Genomic DNA, 26,909 nt, shown 5'->3' on the forward strand with positions numbered 1-26,909 from the left:
AATAATACAAATCAGAAATATTTATATTTTCCGTAACTGAATAAACAAGCTGTTCTCAGAGGAAAATAAAGTCCCAGAACACTGTTTGAAGCTAGAAAGGTTGCAGGGTCTGCCACATATAAACAAAGTGAAACAGTATCTATTAGTTTGTTTATTTAGTTTATTCAGAAATGAAAACAAAGTGATTTTGTTTACTTTGTTTGTTTAGGCATTAGTCAATGAAGATATTTCTCTTCTGATGAAAATGTCTTCCCCAAAACTACATAGTGCACCTTTAAATGGTAAAACTGGTCCAGAATTATGTAGTTTCTTTAAATATGGTATCCAAATAAATTTATTTCACGTTTTAGAATTTACTTGATCTCTTCTCATTAATGTTTTGACAAACGCTAATTGGCTTGCACTTGCTCAAAAGTACAACAAAATAAGACGTCGCTCAGTGGAACAACATGGCCTCCTTTACTGCAACTAAACACAAGTAAAGAGGCAGATTGTTGCGTTAAAGCTTTGGCCTTTCTTAAAAGTCTAATCTGGCCTTGGTGGAGGAAGGGGTCGGGCGTCCAGGTGAGATAGTTTATTGATTCTGGAAGTGGCCGGGATGGAGTTAACCCTTGCAGGGCCCGATGATGGGGGTGGACGGAGGGGCTCGGGATGAAAGGTGAGCCGATGATGGATGAGAGGAAGCTGGAAATGGAGTGCGCGCAGCGAGGTAAGACATTAACACAGAAAGTCGTAGATAGGCATGCCATGACTGGACTGACACAGCTTGCTATTGTAACTGACACGTCGGCTACGTGTTGTAGCGTTCCTATGTACAAGCTGCTCTGCAACGTAATGCGTTCTTAAACGGGCCCCGAGCGCTCAGCAGCGTGACCCCGCAGACCTCCGACTGGGGCCCGACCGGCCGGGGAAGCTGTAATCTCTCTGTCAAACAAGTCGTCAGTAGCAGGTATGGAGAGTGTGTGTGCATGTGTGTGTGTGTGTGTGTAAATGTTTCCAGACCGAGAGGAGATAAAATGAATAAAAAGAGAGGGAGTGCTAACAGCTATGTTCTAATAAGGCTACAATAATAACAATCAGAAAGATAACGACCGTCTTTAACAGGAGCAGCATAACACACACACACACACACACTAATCTACGTAGGTATTAAATATTTTTCTATACCAAAACTTTAGCACCAAAGTATTATTAATATCATCATCTTGTGATCATTTTATGAATGACTATAAACAAATTCTGTGTAGGTTGTCGAAGTGTTCGCTCCGAGGCTTTTGAACGCTCTCCTAATGTGATTTATTCTTTCAGATTTTCTTCAAAGTTGCACTGACTTTGGCTTTAAGGTATGGCAAGTGCCTGTTCTCAGCGGGGCGGCCGTGCATACACAAACACGCACGTGAACACACACACACTCACACACACAGAGACACACTCATGCACGGCGGCTGTGTGTGAGTACAGGGAAGACAGAAAACATTACAGGGCCCTTTTTTTGGCACCAGGCGAAGTGAGCGGGGAGGGCGGTGGAGGTGGTCGGAGGAGGGCGGGTGGGGGGCAGAGAGGAGAGAAAACGAGGAGGAGAGTGAACGGCGGGGGCGGGCTGAGGGGAGTAGAGATGAGGGAGGGAGGGAGGGAAGGAGGGAGGGTTGAGCGTTGGAATGAACTCTCTCAGGCTTTGTGGTGCACGTTTCCCAAGGCCCCCGCCTGGCCCCTTTGATAAATGACACATGTCATTCTGTCAGCTTGTGACACTGCAGCTGGGAGGCCCTGTGATGTATGGCTCTGCTGAAAAAGGAAATCAACTTTTTTCCCCTTCTCTCTCTCTCTCTCTCCCCCCTCTGTTTCTGTCTCCCTCTCTCTTTCCTTCTTCCTCCCTCCCTCCTTGCCTCGGCCTGAGTGCATGGCCTTTTTATATGAGGATTTAGGTTTCCTCTGGTCCAGTAAGTCCCCTTGTTGCCCCCCCTCCTCCCCTTTACAGCGATAGACAGGCATGCATGCAGCCAGGTTGCGGCTGGTTTGTTCTCCCGTGCGCACACACACACACACATACACACACTCACAGTGACGCAGCTATTATGATCGCGTACAAAGCCGTAACCCGAGGAAAAGGGGGCAACGCCACATCGGAGGTGGATCCAGGATTTATGGCCGAGAGCCGAGGAAGTAAACAAAGTATGCACTTTTTAGTAAGGAGGGGGGCAGGTGGAGAAGGGGGGGGGGGGGGGGGGGGGCACGATTCCGGTTGGGCAGGATGGCTGGTGTCTCCCACTGGGTCATCTGTCATCCATGTGTCTGACTGGAGGACGAGCACACACAGCTCTGGAAACATTGCGCATACACACACACACTCCCACAGGAACTGGGATGAACCAAGAAAAGTATGCCACACACACACACACACACTTTGCACGTACAGTATAGATGCAGGCAGATAAATATTCACACTGGAGAAAGAGATTTCAGAGCAAATACCCGCACTATCAATCTTCAAACGGTGAGAAAAAAAAATGAAAACAAAGACGCGATGAGATTTTATTTCACAGGGCAAATGAGTCTAGCCAATGAGCTGCTCCCGTAAGGCCTGCCCTAACCCTCCCTTCCTGGCAGATTAGCCTATCACGGCATCCCATTGACCTCTCCACTCCATGCGCCGCCCACGCAATGGGTGAGCCAGCATAAAGAAGACCAATCTCTCTCTCTCTTTCCCTTTTTTTTTTCCCTCTGCGTACACACTTTCTTACTCTCTCTCTAATCATATCCTGGTTCTTTCACTTCCTCACTCTACCCCCCCGTCTCCCTCTCTCTCTCTCTTTACACCCCTCCTCCCTTTCGTTTCTCTCTCAACGGCTGACCTGTTATCAGCGCTCTGGAGATTTAACAGCCAAAAAAGAAAAAAAAAAAAAAAAACAGTGAGCGTGAGTCAGGCGTGACGGAGGGACGTTTCCCAGTGTCACCTCTCAATCTCCATGTGATCACACACACACACACACACACACACACACACAGAGACACTTACAAGGCAAACACACCCATTTGGAATCAACCAAATATCCAAATATCACCATCAGCGGCGGTTTACTCGGCCCCGGTCGGGTAAAAAATCATGACGAGGTGATGGATGTGTGGGTATGAAATCACAGGAATGAGGAACAGGATTCAGGCCATTCAGCCGGGGCTGCATACACACTAATGAGTAAGAGTTCACTATGTGTTGCTATGGGGACCAGGGCTACTTTGACTAAAGGAGAGCAAAAGAGCGAGAGACACAGAAAGACACAGGGAGAGGAGAAAAAAAAGGGAAAAGACTGAGGAGGGGAAGGAGAAGTTGGTGACGATCCAAGAGACAAAGGAGGAGAAGAAAGAGCAGGGTCAGACATGTTAATGTGATTGTTTACTCATTTATTTAAAGATTACCAATAGATCTGATATGACAGACATATTTCCTCATGTTTACAGTGTCTAAGGTGAGCTCTTTTAACTGCATTTAATAGTAATGCAGTGTTTTGACTGGATTAAATCATAGTTTTAGCGTTATTATTATTACTATTATTATTATTAGCTAATTGGTTTAGAGCATTTTAGCATCATGTAATTCTTGGAATTTTTTGGTGGCGTGAAAATTATTCAAATTAACACCGTGCAGGATTATAAATATAAACCATGTGCACCTTCCAGCGGCTGTAAAAGTCAGCTGAGGGGAACGAACAGAAACGCGTGAAAGAAGACCAGCAACCGCCCGGACTGCGGCCACCCGGGGGTCACGACCTGCCTACGACCCCTTCAGATGTGCGCCCTGGCCAAGGTGGGGGTGTGTGGAAAACAAGGCATCATTAGGGCTGAGTGATGAGCGGTGGCCATGTCTGACGACTGCAGGGTAGAGCCCCACCAGAGCACCGGCACTGCATTTATAAATGCCAGAAGGCCGTCACAATGCCGTCAACAGCAGCAGTGCAACAACTGTGTTTATATGTGTGTGTGTGTGTGTGTGGTTGGAGGAGGGGGGTTGCACCACCGCTGCTGGTATGAGCCCTCCTGTTAACAAGCTGCCTCTGTGACCCACAGGATATTGCTATACACACGCAGACAACAAACACATTGAAAACACGCCGCGCCGCTTGCCACTGGAGGAGCATTCCTGCTGCTAATGTCCAGCTACATGAATAGTGTGGCCACTGTAGCCATTTTGTTTTTGTTTAGTCTCCTTTTAGCCCAAAGTTTGGTTTGAGCGGTTTTGATTTTCTCTTTTAATCACAGCTGGAGGAGAGGAAGAGGGAGGCACGAGGAAATGAAGGAAGTGATATGACAAGAGAGGCAGTGTGTGGAGGCAGAATCCCGGGAGTGTGTTGTTGGACGCGTGTGTGTGTGCGCGCGTGTGTGTGCGCAGCAGTGTTGGACTCCAAGGTCAGCCGATAAACACAACATTCACAAGTGGAGTGAGGAGGAAGGTGGAGAAGCTACAACCTCCTCCAATCCTAGCCGAGCGCTCACCTCAATTAATCACCGGGATTGTTACACCATGGTAATACCAAAAACAATCTCCATGATCACACGCACAAACAAAATTTCAAATTGCTATCATCCATCTCACCTGCCCCCTGTTAAAGGCGAGGGGAGGGGGAGGGGGGCAGCAGTGGTGGCTGGGCAAGCCATTCATTGGCCTCCCTCTCCGTTCTAAAGGCCTGGCCGGCGAGATGATGGTGAAAAATTAACGGCAGGCAGCCAAACAAGTAAAGGCGCCAGGGTGAGGGGATCAATGCACGGCATCCGCGGCGGGAGCAGCTATGTAAAACACTCGCCTTAAGTCAGCCGCATCCGGTTAATATTTAATCCCTCCATCCATCTCCACAAAGAGCATTTCCCTTTTAGCTTTAGCTGCCGTTTACTTTGATTACACACGACCGTTTGGGGTGGTTGGGCTGGGGAGGGTGGGGCAAAGCAGGAACGATAAGAGAGCATGGCGGGTGATTTGCATGGGGATGGAAAAAATATTCTCAGGTTTGATAATCGCTCGGAGCGGTCTGGTGCCAGTGTGAGACAGAAGAGAGGAGGTATGGGCCTGGAGAAAGAATTAAATAAAAAGGGAAAGAGGCAGAGAGGTTGAGGCATTAAAATGAAAAAAAAGGTGATGCAGACTAAAGCTCCGCAAAAAAAAAAATAAAAAAAACGAATTTCACTCCGAGGGGTTGCCTTATTTAAAACAAGAGATATGCAAATAAAGCAGGAGTAGCGAAATAACACTGATATTATCTTCCTCGGTTATTTTCTGTGGCAAATGATTTCGAGGGAGGAAATCCAAAACTGCAACTCCCAAGTGAACATGCAAATCCATCTGTGTATTCCTGGGGAGCCTTCTGCGCTCGCTCTCATGTTGCTTTTGCGCGTTGCTGTTTTTGCTTCCTCCTTCTTTTACCGATTGAAGCTTCTCATGTTTATTCTGCGCCGGCATGGAAAAAACTGCATTTATTACAGAAGGCTGGTAATAACTACACAGCGTCAACAGTGTGGCACACGAGCAGATAATAACTTTAAAATTCACAGACACATATGTGCATGTGAGGGTGAATTATGTGGTGTGTAATTAGAAATAAAGGTATGTAACACTAAACTCCATGTCACCACGTCTCGTACACGTAATGCTTTCTGTTTCTTGCGCAATTAAAGGGAAATTAAACCGCGTGCCGCTGCGTTGATTTAAACCCTTAAGAATTGAGAAAATATGGCAAATGGAGAACACACATGTTTAAATTTCCCCTTTTTTTATTCGCTGTGAAGCCAGAGGGCCTGCCGACCCAAAAAAATCTGGTCGTCAGCCAGCGGGTTTACTGGAAGGGAAGCCTTCGAGATGGGCAATGGCAACTGTTCATTTTCTCACTCATTGACCTCAACTCCCCACTTTACAATGTGGAATAAAAGCGGCCCTGTATCAGCCAACGGGGTGAGCAGCAGCAGAGGATCAAGGGAAGCAGGATCTAGGTTAGTCTGCAGCCGCTGCTTTGCAAAAGGTGAACACGCCACACACTGTGCACAAACGCACACACACACAGACCTTGGATGTAATGAAGGGGCTGTTTAACCTGTAGAGTGGAGTTAAACACCACACTGCAGCCCGATGTAAATCCTTATAACTGAGGGTTATTTGAAAGGCTGTAATAATCTGATGGAAGGGTCTCGCTGTTTTTCGATGCATCTCTCAGGTAATGCTTAGTCACCTGATATCAGAGCAGAGTAGATCGCAGTTTGAACAGCCACAAATGGACCAAACTGGACGCCGTCCGCCGACATACATCGTGATCAGTAATACGCAGAGCGACCGACCAGCGAGCATCTGCCGCTGGCTGCCGTCTCAAACGGGGAGGGGAGAACCGGGGCTGCAGGGCCTCTGACAACACTGACAAGGGTAAAGTGTTATTTTGCTCGCACGCCGACAGCTGGACAAGGGGGTGTGTGGGTGGGTCGGAGGGGGGTTGTTGTAGTGGATGGAGGGACGTGTGTGCGCGCGAGAGAGAGAGTCGGGAGGGGCGTTCGGCCGGCCGGGCAGTAATTCTTAATTGACACCTGTCAGGATAATGGCGGCAGTCACAGCTGTTGCAGGAGAATTTGTCCATCGTCCCGTTCATCTGTCAGCTCTAATACCCGTCCTAAAAGCCAGCCCCCCCTCCCCTTCGACACCATTGCACCACCCCTCACCTTGCAACCCGTCCACCCACGTAGCCCCCTGCCCACCGACACCACCGTCTTTGATGGTGCTGCTGGACTATCATCGACCATTCTCCTCAGCTCTCTAGATTCCGCTCAATTATCTGAGTGATAGCATAAATAAAGCCAGAGCAGCGCCGTACACATTAAAACCGTGTCGTTAAACTCCTTCACTCCTTCCCTTATTTGTTTCCCCTTCAGTTTTTCCTTTCCCCGATGATCTCCACCTAACTTTGTCTGATGAGCTACAACCGACAGAGGGAGACGAAAAAAGAAGAAAAAAGAAAAAACGAACACAGTTTAAAAGAGAAAAAACACTTTTTTTCATCCCCGTTTTTCACTCACCCCATCCTCGCCCCCCCTCCCCTCCCATCCTTCCTCTACCACCAGCACTCCTCTCTCTTTTCTCTTTTGCGTTTGAGTGGCAAAGAACGAGTATTTATCCAGAGGAGAGGGGGATGTGAGATGAGAAACATGCTGGAGAGGGGAAAAGAGCGAGAAATAAAGGGAGAGGGAGTGCCGAGAAACGAGAGGAGAGATGAGAGGTGCGTGGAAGAGACGGAGAGAGAGAGGTAGAGAGACATAGAGGAAGGGGAGAGGGAGGAGAGCGCAGGGGTTGGGTGTCCCTGGATAGGGCTTTTGCTCTTCTGTAGTGGGCCCATCTCGTTTGTCTTGTTTGTTTGTTGGCATCAAAGAGCTGCCTCTCACTCCCCCTGCTAACTGATGTAATGAGTGGGTAAGCTACATGTTTTTTTTGTTTTTTTTTCCAGCGCTGAGGAATTCAAATACTTATTAGACAAAATATTCTGTAATTGCTCATCTTTTATTGATAGAAGTAACATGTTAAATTTGGCTCCAGCAGACTTTCCCATAGCCTCTCGAGGAGGCGCTGCACTGATCAAGAGAGCAAATTTACCCTCGGCAAATGTAATACTTTACTTAAGAAAATTTGAGATGTCAATTTTTGTGCCTTAAATGTTGCACGACTACTCCTCTTGAACGCTTCCCCTCTTATCTTCCTCACGTCTCACATTACGTGCCGGAGAAAAAAAACACAAAACAAAACAAAAAAAACACAAAACATATGAAAAATGTTTTTCATTAATGAGCTCAAAAGCCCCCCCCCCCATCCTTAAAAAAAATATAATTACTCAGCACAACACAAATATTACATAGTAATTAAGCACACTTAACAAAGAGCTGATAGCAGCAGCACGCCGCTCATCAAAGCTCTGAGTCCGAGCTGAGAGTGAAGCTAAAAAAGCCAGTTTGTTATGCTGCTGCAACATTGAAAAATGAGAACAAATATTCTTTATTTGGGGGGAAATTGTTTTTCTATGGCAGTCAGGAGTAAGACTGCTTGTCAGCCCAGTCCCAGAGGGCTGCTTTCTATCTGTTTCAGACTTGATTTTCTCAGACTTGGATTTTTTTTTTTTTTTTTTTCTTTTTTGGATCCCATGACTTGCTGCTGTTTTTATATGCTGCAAGGCAGGCAACAAAGCACATCTGGCTGCTTTAATGATATGATTTCCCATCATACTAAGCCACCTCCATTATGACCTCCCACAGAGACATGCTGGCTGCACTTAAGCATTAGGTGTAGGTGTGTGTGTGTGTGTGTGTGTTCGTGTGTGTCTGTCTGTCTGTCAGTCAGTCTGTCTGTGTTTATGGTTGACGGTGTGTGTATGTCTAAAGAGCAGCGAGGGCAACACACTGTTAGTGATGGCAGCAGCGTGCCCTGAGGGCAGCTTTTGTTGAGAATGCCCCGGAAAGACTCAGAGAGAAAGAAAGAGAAAGAGACGAGGATGGGAATTACTGCTATGGTGTGAAATATATCCTTATCTATGTGAACAGGAAAAGCTTAACACATGCAGCTTAAACCTCGCTAATACTTTCCATTTGATTATATTAGTTATTCACTGATAATCAATACTAAAAATAACCTCTCATGTGGATCTCGGAGACGGGAATGTAAGAATTTTCTGTGTGCCTTTGCAAGGATAATAAACGGAACTAATGCATACAGCTAAGAAACTAATACCACACACACACACACACACACACACACAGAGTAACACAGGGGCACTTGTGGTGACTGGAGGCATTAGAAGAGCGAGCTGAGCATGTTTGACCTTTGACTGCCTCAAATCCCCGATGTAAATTTAACTAATAGTTTCGAAGGGTGGCGCAGGAGCAAAAGTGGCTATCGACGAGGTCGATCGATGCCACCTGCTAACGACACCACCGCTCCAATTAGCGTAACCTCTAGCCGAGCCCGACCGCCAAACACACACACACACATACACAAGCTAAAGGGAATGCCCAGGAAACGTACAGCACAACTGAAGGTGGTGGTGGTGGTGGGGGGGAATAAAACTGGCTGCTGTAGATCAATATGTGTTCCTGCTCTGTTTGATATCCCTCGTTTTTGATTGGGAATAGTGAGCAGATATGACAGTCAGCAGCGAGAAATATGTGGAGCTGCTGCTGGAGGTTGTTTTCGTGCTCCTGTGGGGGAAACAGAGAGGAGATCTGAAGGCAGGCCCTGCTAAAGAGGATGACTAACGTGGCGTGGTTAGCGCTACGCTCGTTCAAGTTATTCATTCCAGGAAAACTAACACCGGTCAGCGCTAAGCTACAAACACACACTCCCCCTCTCACAAACACACACACACACACACACTTTTCACTAAATTCTAACATAAACTTCTCATTTCTCAGAAGCTGTGGAGCCTTTAAGGCATCTTAAGTTATAAGCCGCTCCAACTTTCAGGCCAGAGACACTACTTCCTGTGCTCGAAATCAACTTTTCAACAAAACAAGACTGTTCTAATTCTCTGGGAGGAGGGTGCTATTCAAAATCTGGCAACATTAAAAGAGAAAAACACACACGCACTCAACCTAGAGGCAGTATACTCCTCAGGACGCTGGTGCAGACAGAAGGGTAGGGGGCACATAAATCTCAGCACGCTGATTATTTCGAGGGGAGAATATCACATAACAGCATCGTCAAGTAAGAGCACAAAGGTCGCTGTGTAATCTTAGCTACCCCGGGCATGCAAAATCATTAATCCCTGGGCACTGTGATTCTCCTGCTCCGGATAAACTGCAGGCCTTCAGTGAGGCGGCTGCTCCAGCACGGAGTTGGGAGGACGTGAAGCCAAAGTACATGAAGACCGTCTCGTGATGTGGTGCTGATTTACTAGCAGGGCTGCAACAAATGCGAAAGTGTAAAAAACTTTCAAAAGGGTTCCTGGGATTACTTTGGAGTGCTGATATATCAAGTGGCGAGAACAGGCCCAAGCCGTGTCATTAATATAAAAATAAATAAATCGCTCGCAACAGTTGGAGAATTTCCACCCCTCGCATTCCAGCCGAGGAGGAGACTTTTTTACGAGAATGCACTGTTACATCGACACAAGAATTAAATCACCCTGTGATTGAAATGAAAACAAAGGAGCGAGAAGAGGAAAATAAAGAGAGAACAGAGGGAAAGGTTGCCGATCTGGACGGCTTATTACAAGGTTATAAGGGTGGTGGTGGTGGTGGGGGGGGTGGCGGGGGCTCACCGAGGTCATTAACTGGCATTGTCTCCTGACGTGATTAGTCAGGTAGCAAAGTCCATTTGTCACCTGCACCGGCAAATTGAGTTGGTGCTGCACTAGGGGCTATGGGGACTGTATAATATCAACTTGATTACATCAAGGCAGCTGCGGACTTGACACCTTACTGAATTTGTCAGCATTAATCGTTAGGGCCTGTCACAAATCCATCAGCTCTGCAGATAATTAGGGCTCTCTCTAATGAAGCCAACGGGAAGCAACCTTACCCCCCCTCGCACCACACCCCCCCCTACACACACATGCACACACACACACACACACAGTCTTTCTTATAATTAACCATCGTGCTCCGCAAAGAAATAAGAGCGACTATCCTTATCAGCTCTTCCTCCTCGTCTTCCTCCTCTAAGACTATCTAAGCCTGCCTTGGATGAGAGACGGCGTCACTCCATCCTGACTTTTAATTGTTCCTGTCCTCCTCACCTTTATTTAAAATCGAGCGGTTCAGAGATGAGACGAAGTGCATTAACACAGACAGGAAGATGCAGCTGTGCACAGTGAAATGGATACAGGAAAGAGGAGAATGTAGCGTTTTTACACACTTTCTGTTTTTAAAGCTAAACATGGATTCTGAAAACTATTAAAAAAAAGAGAGAGATTTTCAAAAGTGTCATGGGAGCTGCAAATGTTTTATCTCTGAAAAAATAAAAAAAGCCTTGTGTCTTGGACATTTTCTGTGGATCTTAACATCACACACACACACATCAAAATATTACTTGAGAGAATCGTCTTAGAGAATTAGCGTTTGAGGGGAAAAAATCTGAAGTGCTTTTATGTAAAATTCCTGAATATTACAAAAAAAGAGTCAATGGTAAAAATCTATGGGGAAAATAAGGAAAATAAAATGCATCTTTTGCTACAACCATGAAATGAATTTAATTACAAGCTGGGTGAAATTTCTACAGCTTATTTTAAAAACTCCACAATTATAACTTTCACCATTTCTGGGGATCTGTGGGATATTTTCTGCAGGATTCGGCCTTGAGACGCTAAAAATAAACACTACATGAAAATAAATATCCTCCAACAAAAAGGTAAAGCTGTCGAGACAAGCCTGCTATTGTCGTTTTAATCGTCTGAGCTCTGATTTCCATGCACAGTCCCACCACGAGCAATTTCCTCTCTGAGCAGCAGCACAGAGAGGAAGCCACAGGTCAGTACCAGCTCCCAGTGGAGCATCAGGCTAGCCTAGTGTGTGTGTGTGTGTGTGTGTGTGTGTGTTTATGTGGGTGTGTTGGTTATTTGCTGCTGCTGGGAGAGCGTGGAGTGGAGGGCGTTATCTCTGACCGACTGTCATGTTCATGGAAGAATGGAAAGCATCCCGTCTGCCAAGCTGTGATTGACCATTACAACCCATGATGCGCATGGCACTCAGTGGACAGTGTAATGGATCAATGTGTGTGTGTGTGTGTGTGTGTGTGTGTGTGTGTGTGTGTGTGTGTGTGTGTGGTGGGAGAGAAGGGAGGGAGGGGAGGGAGGGGTCACAGCGATGTCATGTTTTCATGCCTCCATCTACATGCAGGGACTAAACGGGAGTCATTCTTCCACCACCATGGTCGACCTTTTCCAGCGGGTTATTTTGCCGAAACAACAACCGAAACTCTCTCTCTCTCGCTCTCTCTCACACACACTCAGAAAAGTCAAGTGAGGCTCTAAATTTAAATCCTGTCTTTGTAGAAATTATGTGAAAAGTACTTTGCTGGAAAGGCAAAGGAGAAAGAAAGAAAGAAAGATAGATAGATAGATAGAAATATAGAAAGACAGAAGTCAGCAGCGAGCAGCACCGGTTGAATGTTCTCCATCCTACACTCCTTCTCATCCTCCTCCTCATCCTCATCACCACCACCATCATCACCAGCAGCTCCCCGGCTTTAAACGATAAAACCTGCTGAGTTCAAAGTCTTCGTCGGCTGGCCCTCCTGTTCGACCCGCTTTGCACCTCATATTTCAAAATCTCTTTAAAATTCTGTAACTGTCTTTTGTTCACTCCAGTTGTTAATGCCTAACTTCAAAGGCTCGGCCTCATTAGCACAGAGGTAGAAACCCCTGTCACTCATTTACATTTGTTTAAAGGCTGCAGGGAGACGAGAGGAAAAAAAAGGGGGGAGTCCAAATCCAAACCACTAGAAGTCAACCTTGTCGGTCCTCTGCCAAGACCTGGTTTTATCAGTTGGTCACATTGCAAATATAATACTCCCCCTCCAGCAGTGGATATTGATTTCATTACTGGACCGATTCTTCCAGCGAATGTGGGGTGAATTTGGATGGGAACGCGCAGAAATAAAAAAAAAACGAAAAAAAAAACTCAACGTTTATCTCTATGAAGAAAAAGGCATCAAACAGCTGATTAAAACAGGGAGTGTTTGGGTTGATTCTCCCTCTGATCTGCTCAACATACACACCGGGCTTTCATCTGCTGTTAGTCGCTTCCCTTAAAATAAAACGAGGTGATTTTCCAGCATAATTCGCAACTTTTGCTTTTTTTTTTTGCTTTTTTTTTTTTTTTGCATTTCCCTTCCTGCTTGGAACAACAGGAGGGTTTGTGTCTAGAGTGTGTGTGAGTGGCTAAACCTACCAGAGGCATGCTTGTCTTCATGGAAGGATTTATTGATGTTTATCAGGGATGAATAGATCAAAGACTGCCACATGACAGGCGATCAATCACGCATCAAATCAAGGATGGCAATCCTCTAATAAAACAGAAAGAAAGGGAAAAAACCGGCTCTCACCAGTTTTCTCCCCCTTCTTTCCCAGTCAATTATTCATCATTACTCACTCTTGAACCTCAAAAGCTCCCTTTTATCCCCCATAACATGCCATTTAGTTTATCTCACCATTCTTAAGAGAACTTTTTCCTGGCAAAGGAGGATGTTAGAAAAATAGATCTCAAAGTGCCACTGCGCGTACGTGTGCGTCATTGGCGCAATTAAGACGCATTTTTAAACACAAGTGTGGGTCAGGGGGTCGAGCTGCGCGCTGCGTTAATAACACAACAAATTACACAGAGTTGTTAAAATAAATCTCAGCATGCAGCACGAGGAGAGAATGTGATGTGTGAGGGGAATATTTTCATTTGGTTGCCTGTAAATAAAAAACTAGTTGGCTGCTGAGGTGGGAAATGGTGGTTATATGGAGGGGCGGGTTATACCTGCTGATCGCCGCGGCTCTTGCTGCTTTCTCCTCGGCATAGTGACCGTCACTTTCCACGGTGCTTCTCATGCAGGAATTACAAACAAATCAAGTCAGTCAGTTTTGAAGAATCATCCCGGTTTGTTCGGGGGTCGGGGTGGAGGGGTTGTAGGGGTTCTGTTCTCGGAGCTGTCTTCTTCTCAAACCGGCTGCTCTTTTCTGGACTTGATGGCTGGATCGGCTTCGACAATAAGCGGAGAGATTACGAAGGGATTCGGCCAGCTCCTGACACCTTCCTGCCCATCAAAGATCATCTTCCTTCATGTCTCTCGTGGCAGGGGTAAAAATAAAAGAGGCAGAAGCAGCGAGGAAGCACCTTGAAAGCCAAGTTTTCAGTTCACTCCCCCCCCCCGGAACCAAAAAAAAAAAAAAAAAAAAGATCCCCCCTAGTCTCCAGTGCTGTTTGGAGGGGGACGATAGTTTGCTGCGTCTTTTACGCACAAACCTAAGAAAAATAAATAAACTCTGGCGGTGAGCGAACAAATAAGTCCCGTGTGAGCGCGCCACACAGCTCTGATAAGTAATGTATCCTTAGGTTTCCTTCTCTTCTGGTGCCAGAGACCTGAAACAGAGAAAGGGGAGAGGAGAAAATAGACAGACAGGCATTAGATGGGTTAATGTCAGTCCCGTCACCACCACGCCACCTCAGCCCCGGATCCAGCCTCACCAGTCCGGCGGAGACTTTTTCCTCCCTCCCTTCCTCCCCTCCTTCTCTCCCATTGAAGACAAATAAAAATAAACGGGACGAGCAGCCTTTACTCTTCTTACTTACGTTTTACGAGTCGTGGAAATAATTCCCACCGCTCGTCTCATCGCATCATGGACAGGAGTCGGTATTTTTTCTTTTTTTTTTTGGAAGGGGTGGCTGGTTGATGCGGTGGAGAGAGGATATCACTTGAGAGAGAGAGAGCAGGGGAAACAAACAAGACGCAGGCGCATCCAAGCTTCGCCAACAAACAGATCAGGTCGACATGGACTAAAATGTTTGTCTGTTGAAAAAAGGTTGAAAAAGAGGGAGGCAAAAACTCCAGGGACTGATCCGAGGTCTCCCGAAAAAAGAAAAAATGGAAACGCGGTGGATCCAGAAGCTGTTTCAGACAGTCTCAACTGATAGACAGACGCATCGAGTGGCTTTTCCTGCTACATTTTTACTCCTCCCCTCTCCACAAGCGTCACCCCTGACAGAGGAGCCTACCTGTCAATCTTTTTAATTGTCTTGTTTTCCCCCCTCTCTCTCTCTCTCTCCCTCTCTCTCTCTCTCTCTCCCTCCTTCTCCCTTTGCTCTAAAAAATCCCAAACCTCCGACAAAGGAGAGGAATCATGTTCAGGAATCATTAAATGGGGGGATCAACTTTGAATTTTAAAAAAAAAAAAACTTATAGGAACATTTTATGGCAAAGCACAACTCAAAGATCTTAGATCGTTACAACTTCGATGTCACCTTTGGCTCGTGAAAGCTCCGGCTGAGTGAGAGGTCCAGTCTCCCACTGAGGGGAGGGACGGAGGTTCTGTTGTAGTAACAGTGTTACACGCTTATTTTGAAAAGCAGCGATGTTTCCAGAACATGACGGACAGATGACAATAGGTAACAGACGGTAACGCACGGAAACGTGCGCGAATGCGAGGACACACTTTGACAAATCGCTGATGCAGACTGTGGTTACAGGTGTAACATGTGGCCACGGACATGTTTCTGTGGGGGGGGGGAGCAACCTTCAAAATAAAAAATAAAAAAGGCGATTTCAAATAAAAAGAGCGCGTTCACGCGAAGGCGCTCAGCGATTGTTGTGTGTTTTTTGTGTTTTGTCGCTGTTTATCAATAAAGATTCGCCGGGGCTGGCGGTTGTGTTCGTGGGAGGAAAAGCGGTGGAGGATACGTTAGGAGACGAGGATTGATTTGTTTCACCTTACTAGGAAGTGAGCGCTGTGTCCGGGAAGGGGAGGGACTCCGACGACAAGTCTGGGGCGCTGCTGTGCTGCTCACAAGGCTGCACCACAGCAACCTTTTAATCCGAAATACTCGATCCGGTGCTTGTTTGTTTTGTTTTTTTTGCATAAGTAACCGAGAGTCCCGCTGCGAAGCATCGCGGCTTTTGTTTTGGTTTATCGGCACGTTGTGCCCGGCCCGGCCCGGCCCGGCCCGGCCTGCACGCTGTGCATGTGCAGAGAGGGGAAAAAAGCCTCTAGCGCAGGCTAACGGCAGACGGGCTTATTACTGCCATAAACGCACGCCAAGTTGTCCGTGAACTTTGTCACATTTCGGAGTCATGTCCAGCCTGCTGCTGCTGAGGCACGGCAGGAGAGCGCTATCGGTAATCGTGGGGCGCAGAGGCACCGACGCACTTTCAGGAGTTCATTCGACTGCGCGGCGCTTCATCGTAGATATGTCCTACTCAGCGCACTTCATGGATTTCAAGGGATCCTCCATACCGAGCAGCATGAGGAAGCTGGTCGTAAACAAGCTTAGTCCGAATTTCCGAGAGGCCGTCTCTATGCAGACCGTCGCGGTCCCGACGCCCGGAGACGCGGACTTGCTCGTCAGAAATCGGTAAGTTGTTGTTTTTGAAAGAGGTGGCCACAAACGCACCGTGCCACCGCCGCTTCCTCTGCGCGCTCGGAATAGCAAAAAAGGTGACCCAAAGCGTGTTTACGAGTCTATTTATGGCTCATTATGGGATGTCGATCTATCACAGCAATGTTGAGAAGTTGTATAAAGGGCTCCGCTTACCTCGATTTACCCATGTCCAGCACCTGCGATCATCATCATCATCACAAGATGGCAAAATACGTGAGGAATAAGCGCTGTACTGTAATTCCAAGTTCCGCCCTCTCTGCATTTGTCTATCAATCCATCTCGGCATCTCTCTCTCTCTCCCCCCACCTCTCTCTCTCTCCCCCACCTCTCTCTCTCTCTCGCTCTCTCTCTGTCCTCCTGTCTCTCTACGTCACCAAACTGCAAACAGAAAGTCATGGAGGGGGGGCTCAGACTGGCATCAAGAGATGGAGATGATGGAGAAGGAGATGCGGTGTTAGATGGCGCGGGAATTGCAGTATCATTTCTCAGCAGTGTGTTCTCTGTTAGGGAAGAGCACCTGAAGTCAGCCTCCCTGCCTCCTGCAGCCTGACACAGTAGCCTCAGTGATTATTATACATTGATAAATAGAATTAAAGCTGGTGTAAGGTGGGAGAGGCGCAACTGAATGCGCTTTTTAAAAATAGTAAGATTCCAGGTTCTATTTCTGATTCCAGCCGGAGGTAACGTCTTACCCCAATTTTGATTTACTACTACATTACAGACTGTATGTGCGCCTGATCTGATTTTAAATGTTAAATTAGCATTACACAAATGCACCTCAGGGTTTATCATGCCACTTGGTGCCAATAAAACAAATATTTTCCCATCAGATCAAGTGTAAACGTGGAACATCGGTGTCTTATCGGTGACGGTGATCACTTGCTCGAGACCTTTGACCGTCACTGGGAGATAAAGTGAGGATGTTTCAGCTAACAGAGGAAATAAATGTTTCTGTTTGTGGTGCAAATGGAGGAGCGCTCGTCCCATATTGCAGAGCATCAGTGCAGTCCAAGTGAAATATCCACCGTCTCAAAGTGTTGAGTGAGGAATCTCAGAGTGAGAAATTGATAACTGGAAAGCTCGTGACTGCAGTGAAAGAGGAGGATTAATTCACAAGGAAGAATTGAAACTTTCTTCTTTATTTAAGATTCCACTGAAGCGGATCTCTTACAGTAAAATCCTCAAGAATCAAGATCACAGAGTGCTCCACACCGTCACGTCTGGTCCATGAGCACACTTCAGAGTAAAAATCAAGTGTAGTCACTCAAATGGAAGACAGATGACCTGCACATGAGAGACAGAGGTAGCAATGGTTCAATATTCTACAGCTTCTTTTAGTATGTTTTGTGTAAGAATGCACTCCGAAACAAATTATTAGCAGAAATGTAATTTTCAGTCTGCCTTGAAGGCCTTAAAACCTTAAAGGGGCACTGTGTAGTTTTGGAGAATAAATTTGAAATCAGAATTTTGATATGTACAATATTAATGAGGTAATAACACAAAACCAGAAATATTTATTTTTTCCACAAGTGAATAAACAAGCTGTTCTCAGAGGAAAATAAGGTCCTAGAACACTGTTTGAAGCTAGAAAGGTGGCAGGGTCCGCCAAATATAAACAAAGTAATACAGTATGAAACTGTGTTGTCCTTTAAAGGTGGACTATGTATTATTGGGGAAGATGAAAGATCTTCATTGTCTCGACTTTTTATGCCTAAACAAACTAAATAAACAAACTGATCTTGTTTATATGTGGCGGACCCTGCCACCTGTCTAGCTTCAAACAGTGTTCTGGGACCTTATTTTCCTCTGAGAACAGCTTGTTTATTCCCTTACGGTAAAGATAAATATTTCTCAGTTTGTATTATCACCTCATTAATATTGTAAATTTTAAAATTCAGTTTGAATTTCTTCTCTGAAACTACATAGTTACGTTTATACAGACATTAAATTTTGCTTGTTAAGGTTAAAAAAAATCATCCAATGAAGATCTTTCCCTTCTGATAAAAATGTCTTCCCCATAACTACACAGTGCACCTTTTAAATATTTCATTTAGTATTTATCATCACACACACCAGTGATACTTATCTTTATATCACAATGTGTGTTGTGGTTTTAAATCATCTTGGTAAGATGGTTGTTGCATTCAGAAGGTTTTTGTTTGAACACACTCTGACTTTATTGTCACATCTCGGCTCATTTTGTTTAAACTTGAGTGTTTCAGCATTTTCAGTGATGCACAAATCTGATTCCACAGATGTAAAGTCGTCCAATCAAGGTGCTTGGTTACATCATCCTGACCCATCTACAAACCACAGAAGCATTATCTACGGGCTCAAAGTACATGTGTGACATGCACAGTAATGAGGCGCAGCATGCGCGCCGCTCTAAAAGACAGTAAATGATTTATTTATACATTCCTTTCTCACATATTTGTTTCCAACATGTTACCAAAGTAAGATGAAAACAGCCGTCTTCGTGTTGAGGCAAGAAGCAACTATCTGGGATTTTTTTAAAAGTGCAGTTTGTTGTGGGTGTCTCTGAAGACAATGAATCATGACATCATGCAATGTGTTTTGTGATACAAACCTTTCCCTGTCAGTGCAGGACTGTTCTCTCCCAGAAAGAAAGGGAATCATTGCCAAAACAAACCAGAGTGTTTGTGCCCCGTGCAGACATGTCTGGAGAAGGAAGCTGAAGTCTTGACCTTCAGACAGGATTTCAGATGACCACATAGAAGCTTCTGGACATGATTCTGAACGTTGTGTGTGCATTTTTTTAACAACTCACACGTTTAATCCTTATTTATTGTTTGTCTTTGTATTTCAGTTTTGTGGGAATCAACGCTTCTGATATTAATTACTCAGCAGGCCGGTACGATCCCTCGGTGAAGCCCCCCTTCGATGCCGGTTTCGAGGGTATCGGTGAGGTCGTCGGCCTCGGCCTCAGCGCCAGCTCCCGTTACACCGTCGGGGACACTGTGGCCTACTTCGGCAGCGGTGCGTTCGCTGAGTACACGGTGGTGCCGGCCAAGGAAAGCGTGCCTGTACCTGCGGTGAAGCCAGAGTTCCTCACCCTGCTGGTCAGCGGTGCCACGGCCTACATCGCCCTGAAACGTCTGGGCGACCTGGCCAAAGGTGAGACGGTCCTGGTCACAGCGGCTGCTGGTGGAACGGGACAGTTCGCAGTGCAGTTTGCCAAACAGGCCGGTTGTCACGTGATCGGGACCTGTTCATCCGACGAGAAAGCCGGCTTCCTTAAATCCATCGGCTGCGACAGGCCAATCAACTACAAAACAGAAGACCTGGCCAAGACGCTGAGGAAAGAGTACCCACAAGGCATAGATGTGGTGTATGAGTCAGTCGGAGGCAGCCTCTTAGAACTCGCAGTGAACAGTCTGGCCAATAAGGGCCGGCTGATCGTGATTGGCTTCATCTCAGGGTACCAGAGCGCGTCGGGGATCCCGCCCTTCAGAGGGGGAACACTACCGGTGAAGCTGCTCCAGAAGTCGGCCAGTATTCGGGGTTTCTTCCTGCCCCACTTCATCAGTGACTACAGGGAGGCTCTGGGTAGCATGATGCAGATGTTTGCCAAGGGGAAGCTGGTGTGTGAGGTGGATGGAGGGGATTTGGCGCAGGAGGGGAGGTTCACAGGGTTGGAGTCAGTGTTCAGAGCTGTGGACTACATGTATGATGGGAAAAACCTGGGCAAGGTGGTGGTGGATGTGGCACCACCCTCTGTTAGCAGTAGTAAGCTGTGATTTCACTGATTGTTAATGCACTAAAAATCATACTTGAACCCAAATGATTGTTAAGTTTAAGAAGAAAATGTCTTTAATCATTTCAAATACAGATTATGCTCTTTATTTTTGTATGATTGATATAACAGTTCAGTTCAGTTGAACTGAACTGAACTGAACTGATATAACACTATAAAGTAATGATTTCAATAAACATAATAATAACTTTATTTTCTTCTATCCTGGTTTTGGAAGCTTTATGCAATACAAAGTGATAACAACTATGCATTAAAAATAATATTGCACAAATATTCCTATAAAAATCTGAATCTATAGCCACCCAGAAACTGTTTTTTACAGGTTTTCTTAATCTTGTGTTCCACCCCTGAAATTATTCTCCACCCGCTGCCATAACGTGCCAGCTTTACGCACTCACACGCACTTTATCTACCATAAATGTTTTATGATAGACTTCATTGTTTTTCTAATGGGGGGGGGGGGGCTTACATTGGTATGTGCTTGTCAAAAGTGAGCGCTGCTCCAGGTGTGCTTGGTATTTCATTGCCTGTTTGTGGCTGACAGAAATGGCATTCACACAATCAATCTTTTCATTCACATGCCCAGAAGCTGCACATAATAAAAAAAAATTAGTCCAGCTAACCAGGAGCCAGACTATAAAATGCCATTACTTTTCTCCACTGAACGTACGAAAAATCACTTATAGTGAATGTATTGTGGAATGCCCTTTGACATTTTTTTTTCATTTCCATTGTGTGTGTGTGTGTGTGTGTGTGTTTAATTTAGTTTTGGAAACAGGAAACAAAGCAGCAGAACATACGTTAGGAAGTTTAGTCACTTCGCAGCTTATTTCTACACAACACATATTATCATTATCATGCACGAGAGAAAAAAGAAAGGTTTTTAAATGCAGAAGCCTTAATAGGTGGAAAATGACCAAGATCTGAAAGGATTTAACATTTAATTTCCTCTATTTTTAAAAAGGCAAGAATCAGGTATGGGACACTGTGTACGTTGAGGCCGTCCATGTCGTATTAATGTACTGTGTGTCGTCTAAAAACAAACACCTGTTCCTACCTGGCAGGGAGGGCTGTAGTGTTCATGCACTGTGAACATGTTATTTCCTCATCCAGGTGGCCACTCAAAATATAACGCAGTGTGAAATACGTTACAGGTGTGACCCCAGCATGCAAAGCTGCTACCTTCAGCAGACGGCGCAGGAAATCAGGAACACACCAGGCCAAGGCCATTTTCAATCCAGAGTGTAAGGAAGTCGGAGGAAAACTGATGGTCTTTGGCACAGATGGCGGACACTTTCAGATTTAGTTATGTTTACTTATGGAAGTCCTGTAATATCTTTTACATACGCAGTGTGTTTTAATAAGACGGGTAATATGTGCATATACAAATAATAAAGTAGCACTTTAAATTATTACTTAAACACAGCAACAAGAGAATGATTTGGAAAATTAACCCCTGAACTACCTTTTCTCTGTTTCCCTCCATATCATTCATATTATATATATATATATATATATATATACATATATATATATATATATATATATATATATATATATATATATATATATATATATATATGTTCATGCTCATATCCACTAAACTTCATTTTATAAAGTCACGCAATGATTTTGTTAATATGACATTATCATTATTGTGTATTAACAGACAGACAGACCTATTTCTTCACTTTGTCTTTCTTAATATCTAAAATAAACAATTTTGACTGACACACACATTCCCATGACCTTGAGCCACTTACACTGTTGACGTGAGATTTAAAATTCAAGTGATTTGAGTTGAATTAAGTTAATTTAAAAATTTAAAAAATAAATGAAAATAACACTAAAAAAGGCCTTTAGTTTATCTGACCAACAGAACAAACAGTAATTAAGTAATTAAATCATTGCCATCACTTCTGTTTTGTCAGGCGTTATGATGCAAAGATGTGATGATGCACGAGATTCACTTAGAAAACTACATTTTTCTCACCTTTCAATATATTTTATCAACTTTTCCCTGAGTATCCCTCCAAATCTGTCAAGCCTGTCTCTCTGTCTGTCAATCTGTCAACTTACTGTTAAAAAGTTGTGTCTTTTCTTCGGTTAGGCTTCCTTTTTCTTTGCTTTGTCTGGATTTAAATCTACAATATAAAATTTTGACTCACCCGTGACCGTTACGTTACCTCACACACTTAAAACTGTTGACACACGAGCTAAAAGATTGAAGTGCCTTTGTTTAAATTAAAACAACATAATTAAAGAGGACAAGAAACTAACGCTGATAAATGCTTTAAGATGATCTGACCAACAGAACAAACAGTAATTGTTTAATTATCGCCATCACATCTGTTTTGTCAGCCGTGATGATGCAAAAACGCGATGATGCACATGGATGCTCGAGTACTGTGTGCATCCATGTTGCACAGCGAGGAATAGGCCAGGTTTAGTATCTCTTCAATTACCAGGAGAGGCCTCGTCTCGGCGTCCTCCAGGGCCTACCTGTACCTCCGCTGATTAGTGAGCAGTCACAGCCCCAATTAGAGAACACAGGAACCTGGAGAGACAACACTCTTTATTTAATTGGATTGTGTTGCAGTCGGAGCCTGCTAACTGGCAATGTATTGAAGCAACCTGGAACCGTGGAGCGTAAACAAGACATTAAAGATAGAGAAGCTTCTTCAGAAGCGTTGGCAGACTTTTGTCTGATGGTAAAAGTTCAGGAACATTTCTTCGTTTGAGGAGTTATGCCTAGTGTCTCTCTTATTTTAGTCGAGGGTTAGTGTAGTTGTTCTCCTCAGAAAGGGTCATTCACACAGCAGGTACATTTAGATTAATATGTATATGTAGGTAAGCTGAGTTTACCGTTTTTAACCTGATGGATATGTGAAGGATTTAAATGCAGAGCATAGATTTTAACAAGTGTTATCATATGAATTGGCTGCTTGTTCATTAGCACAATTTTAATTGCCTTGTTATTGGTCGTTTTATAGTTAATGCAGCTTTATAATTAACAATGAGTCAGTGCTCTTAAGAAAGGCCACAAAATAGATGTATTTCTGAGATTTGATGATATTGGTGGTGCTTTACCTGAAAGTGAGACTTTTGACAGAAGAAATAATACTTCTCCCTGGTGTAAATCAATAGTTGAACTCATAAGAATTGTGTGGTCTTGTAACGAACTAAAGAACGTTATTGTTGTATCATTGACATTACTTTGTCGTAGTAGCAGCATTAGTAGTTTTCAGTCATCACACCTAATACAATAAATATAAACAGTATAGTATAAACAAAGTCAATGGCCCTTGTATCAATTTTTAATCATTTAAGCTACCCTGCAGAAAATGACAAAAAAAAGTCATTGACACTTTACAAACTATTATTTTGCATCATTCTATAACTTGACCCCAACAGTGGACAATCCTCTCTTTTCATACCTTTTTCAGCTTTTATATAAAGTGGACTTACAAACACCTCTCAGGTCATATTTGCTTTCCTGTATTGAAAAGAACAGGACTGACTTTCTAATTATTTTAAAATTAAACAAATCATTAAATTTCATAACAAGGGAATTTAGAAACAGTGGAATTGTGCGAGCATAACAATCAGTCTTGTTAATGATAATACGTATGGCTCGTTTTTGTAGTATTGAATTTATAGTCGAAAAGAAAGAATAAGTTAGCAATAGATTATATACAGGGCTGTAGAATGTGATACAGTATTTATGTTGCTCTTTCACTAGGATGTTAAAGTTACCATTAGGATGAAATCAGTGTTGGGGACTAACGAGTTACATGTAGGGGTGTTTGTAATTAAAACACAAAATAAATATAATTGCAATCCATTACGGTTACTGAGAAAAAAATATGTAATTAAACCACAGATACTAAATCAATATGTCGGTGATAACAAGGGGTCACATATGAATATATTCTTTTTAATAAGCAGCTTGATTGTAGAATATAACATTTATTCTGTTGCTTTACATCTTTTTCGACACACATGAGTGCTTTCTTTCTTCATATTTTCTGACGACACAGGTCAGAAAAGTTGCTGGGACAAATTTGAGTGCAACACCAACAAGTATATGATGGTTTATAAGGATCAGTACATGTCTAGACGGGTTAAATTTATTGGGAAGTATGATTGTAATCTTTACAGTTACTAAGAAAAATATGCAATCATATTACAGATACTAATCAGTATGTTGGTGACAACAAAGGGATGTAGTAACCATAACCCTACCAAGTATATGTAGAATATAACGTTTATTCTGTTGCTTCACATCTTTTCGGCGCACATGAATGCTTTCTTTTTTCATATTTTTGGACAATGCGGGTGCGAAAAGCTGCTGGAACAACTATTAGTGCAACACCGTTAAGGACAGGGTAGTTCACAAGAAGCTGTACGTGTCTAGACAGGCTCTGTTCACTGGGTAGTGTGCACTCTAATTTTTGATTGTTTCTTCAGTCTGCATTATCTGACTTTTCTGATTCATTGGCCCACTTTAAAACATGCATTAGAAAAGTAATCAAATGTAACAGGTTACATTAGTTTGATACTTATTACATTTGTAATCTGTAGTAGATTACATTTAAAAAAGTAACCTTCCCAACACTGGATATAATGGTCACTGGTGGCCACACTGGCAGCTGCTAAGGGAAGGTTAACCCTACTGTACGAAAACAGGGATTATTGATTTTATTTATGTATGATAGTATCAATACTTTTATAATTTATAATTGTTAATAGACGTAAATAACCTTTTAGCTTAGGTTGTACAGATTTCAATGATATGAAGCATTTAAAGATACTAAGCAAAAATAACAATGTAGGCACCGGTGGATCGTTTCTATTCTGAAAACTCATTTACAATGAAAATGTGTTTCCCCTCTATATTACTGGTTTATGAAAGAAAGAAAAAAGTCACAACTCTTGAAATCAAACTTCTTGAAATCACAACTTTTTCTACCCTTCCAATCCATTTTAATTTTCAATCCAACACCACAGCACGGAGGTGGTTTTCATTGTTGCACTTAAACATATTTTCGGGGAGTGAAATTCTCAAAAGGTCTCTCTCTGTCTCTTTCTTTTTTCCCACTAAAAACACTCTTTCTCCACAGTTTCCCCTGGAACATGTGGCACATAACAAAGACATCACCCTCATCGTGTGGGATGGTAGTCTACCTCCAGGCGCCTGAGGGACACTGGCTGGCTGCTTGGTGCTGCCAGGATCCAGACAGTCCAGTTTCTTTCTCTGCAAGTCAGTCAGACCCCCTCAACTCCCAAACTCCCCGAGCCCCCGTCACTCCTACCTCCGCCTAATTACCAAACCTAAAACCCCACTCGACTAATTAGCCACAGCAGACCCAGGAACTGTGAGTAAAGGTAAAGAGATGGCTTCATTCAGGAGCGTGTGTGTGTGTGTGTGTGTGTGTGTGTGTTAAAGAGAGGGAGAGTGAAGGAAAGAGACAAGAAGAAAGGGAAATGGAATATTCAAGCCTCCTTTAGCGAGCACATCTCTACAGCCAATTAAAGTCATTTATTAAACTGTTTGCGAAACCTGAGTTGTGCATGACAGAATGATAGGGGAATGTGTTTGTTTGTGGCCGTGCATGTTTCTGGATATGTAGATGTGCGTGGGGGCCGCTCACACGCACACACACACTCCCCTCCTCACACACACACGTCCACATGTGTCTCAGTATGGCTGGCAATCTGTCGGCTTTTCTGTCTATCAGCGGCGCGAGAGCTCAGTGGGACATAAATTACAATATGCAGCAGAACCACTTGTGTAAGTCTCAATGAAGGGGAGGAATAACTTTCTTAATCAAGTTCCCCTGATTAATTGTAATAAAGGTGTCATCCGTAAATGTGTCCTCCTGATTGAGTAATTCGGGGCCGGAGACAGTAAGCACATCCCTGGTGATTGGGGGGGTTGGACAGAGTAGTGGAGGGGTGAGGGGGGAGGGGGAGGGGGGCTGAGGTGTGTGGAGGACAAACTGAGACACAAATAGCTCCTGGGCACACTGGCAGCCTTCGCACAACTGACAGTTATGAAATACAATTATCAGTGTGATCTGCTTAAGAATTCATCAGCGGCTTCACCGGCCAGTGAAGACGTTCACGGAGAGTCGGAGAGAGACGGAGAAGGGAGAGGGAGGGAGGGTGACACAAGAGAAGAGAAGGCCTCGCTGATTAAATGAGATTTTTTATTTTGTCCAGCAGATTGTTCACATTATGTTACAGTACTGTGAGCGGATTATCCTCTCTGTTGTTTTCCTCTGTTAAGATCAGCTGTGACAAACCCTGACGACTTAAAATGGTTGATTTTTATGATATAGAGCAGTGACTGAGCATTGATTTGGTGATTTGCGGGTCAAAAGATGTCTTGAGGTGCAGGTTAAAAGTGGGAAAAATTTGGTGAAAACTGAAAAGTGTTTAGATGTCTAGGTCAGCAGCTCCCACCTTTCTGACTTGGGGCCCTTTAAAAATGAACCATTGTCTTAGAGTGAACCCTCGTCAGGCTGTTTAATATGAATAATCTTTACATGTCTGTAGCGATTAAATCACCAATTATTTTACAATGAAGAGCAAAGATGGGAGAAAAGTAAGAAAAAACTAGAATGGCACTCAGTAGAGCACATACCTCCGCCAAGGCCCAACAGTCCCCTTTAATTCAATCAAGCCTCATCCAATATCAACCTCGATAGACTTCTATCACTCTAAATTTTAAACCACGTATAAATGCTTAAGCAAAATTTAAGTTCACCAGGTCTAGGATACACAAAAAATGCCAATTACATCCACTTGATTTTTTTCATCAAGATCCATGCATTATTCCCTGAGAAATCAACGAAAATGTCAACAGCAAAAGAAAGTCCTATCTCACAATGTCACTGAAAGTGAGAAAACATTCCTTGATCCGTCCCTTTATCCAGAAAGTTAATGGGGTCTATTCCGAGCCGAGACTCATCCTCCATCCAGGTTTTGTGGAAATCTCTTCAATAGTTTTTGTGTAATCCTGCTGACAAACCAACCAACAAGCAAC

The 26,909-nt window shown here is 44.0% G+C and overlaps 2 protein-coding genes across 2 annotated transcripts in view; one reads left to right on the top strand and one right to left on the bottom strand.

The window, feature by feature from the left end:
- The window catches only part of LOC141012524 (teashirt homolog 1-like), a 34,484-nt gene extending 20,652 nt beyond the window's left edge, over positions 1 to 13,832 (bottom strand). The window contains exon 1 of the mRNA XM_073486031.1: positions 13,468 to 13,832. Within this exon, the coding sequence (XP_073342132.1) occupies positions 13,468 to 13,507 (40 nt within the window). The 5' untranslated portion in view covers positions 13,508 to 13,832. The remainder of the gene's footprint in view (positions 1 to 13,467) is intronic.
- Positions 13,833 to 15,454: 1,622 nt separating this feature from the next.
- On the top strand, positions 15,455 to 20,050 carry LOC141012374 (prostaglandin reductase 3-like). Its single transcript, XM_073485837.1, has 2 exons — positions 15,455 to 16,056; positions 18,911 to 20,050. Exons 1-2 carry the CDS (start codon positions 15,776 to 15,778, stop codon positions 19,839 to 19,841), a joined length of 1,212 nt encoding a protein of 403 aa, XP_073341938.1. The 5' UTR covers positions 15,455 to 15,775; the 3' UTR covers positions 19,842 to 20,050.
- Positions 20,051 to 26,909: the final 6,859 nt, after the last annotated feature.

The sequence above is a fragment of the Pagrus major genome, chromosome 17, assembly GCF_040436345.1.
Source record: "Pagrus major chromosome 17, Pma_NU_1.0".
NCBI lineage: Eukaryota > Metazoa > Chordata > Actinopteri > Spariformes > Sparidae > Pagrus > Pagrus major.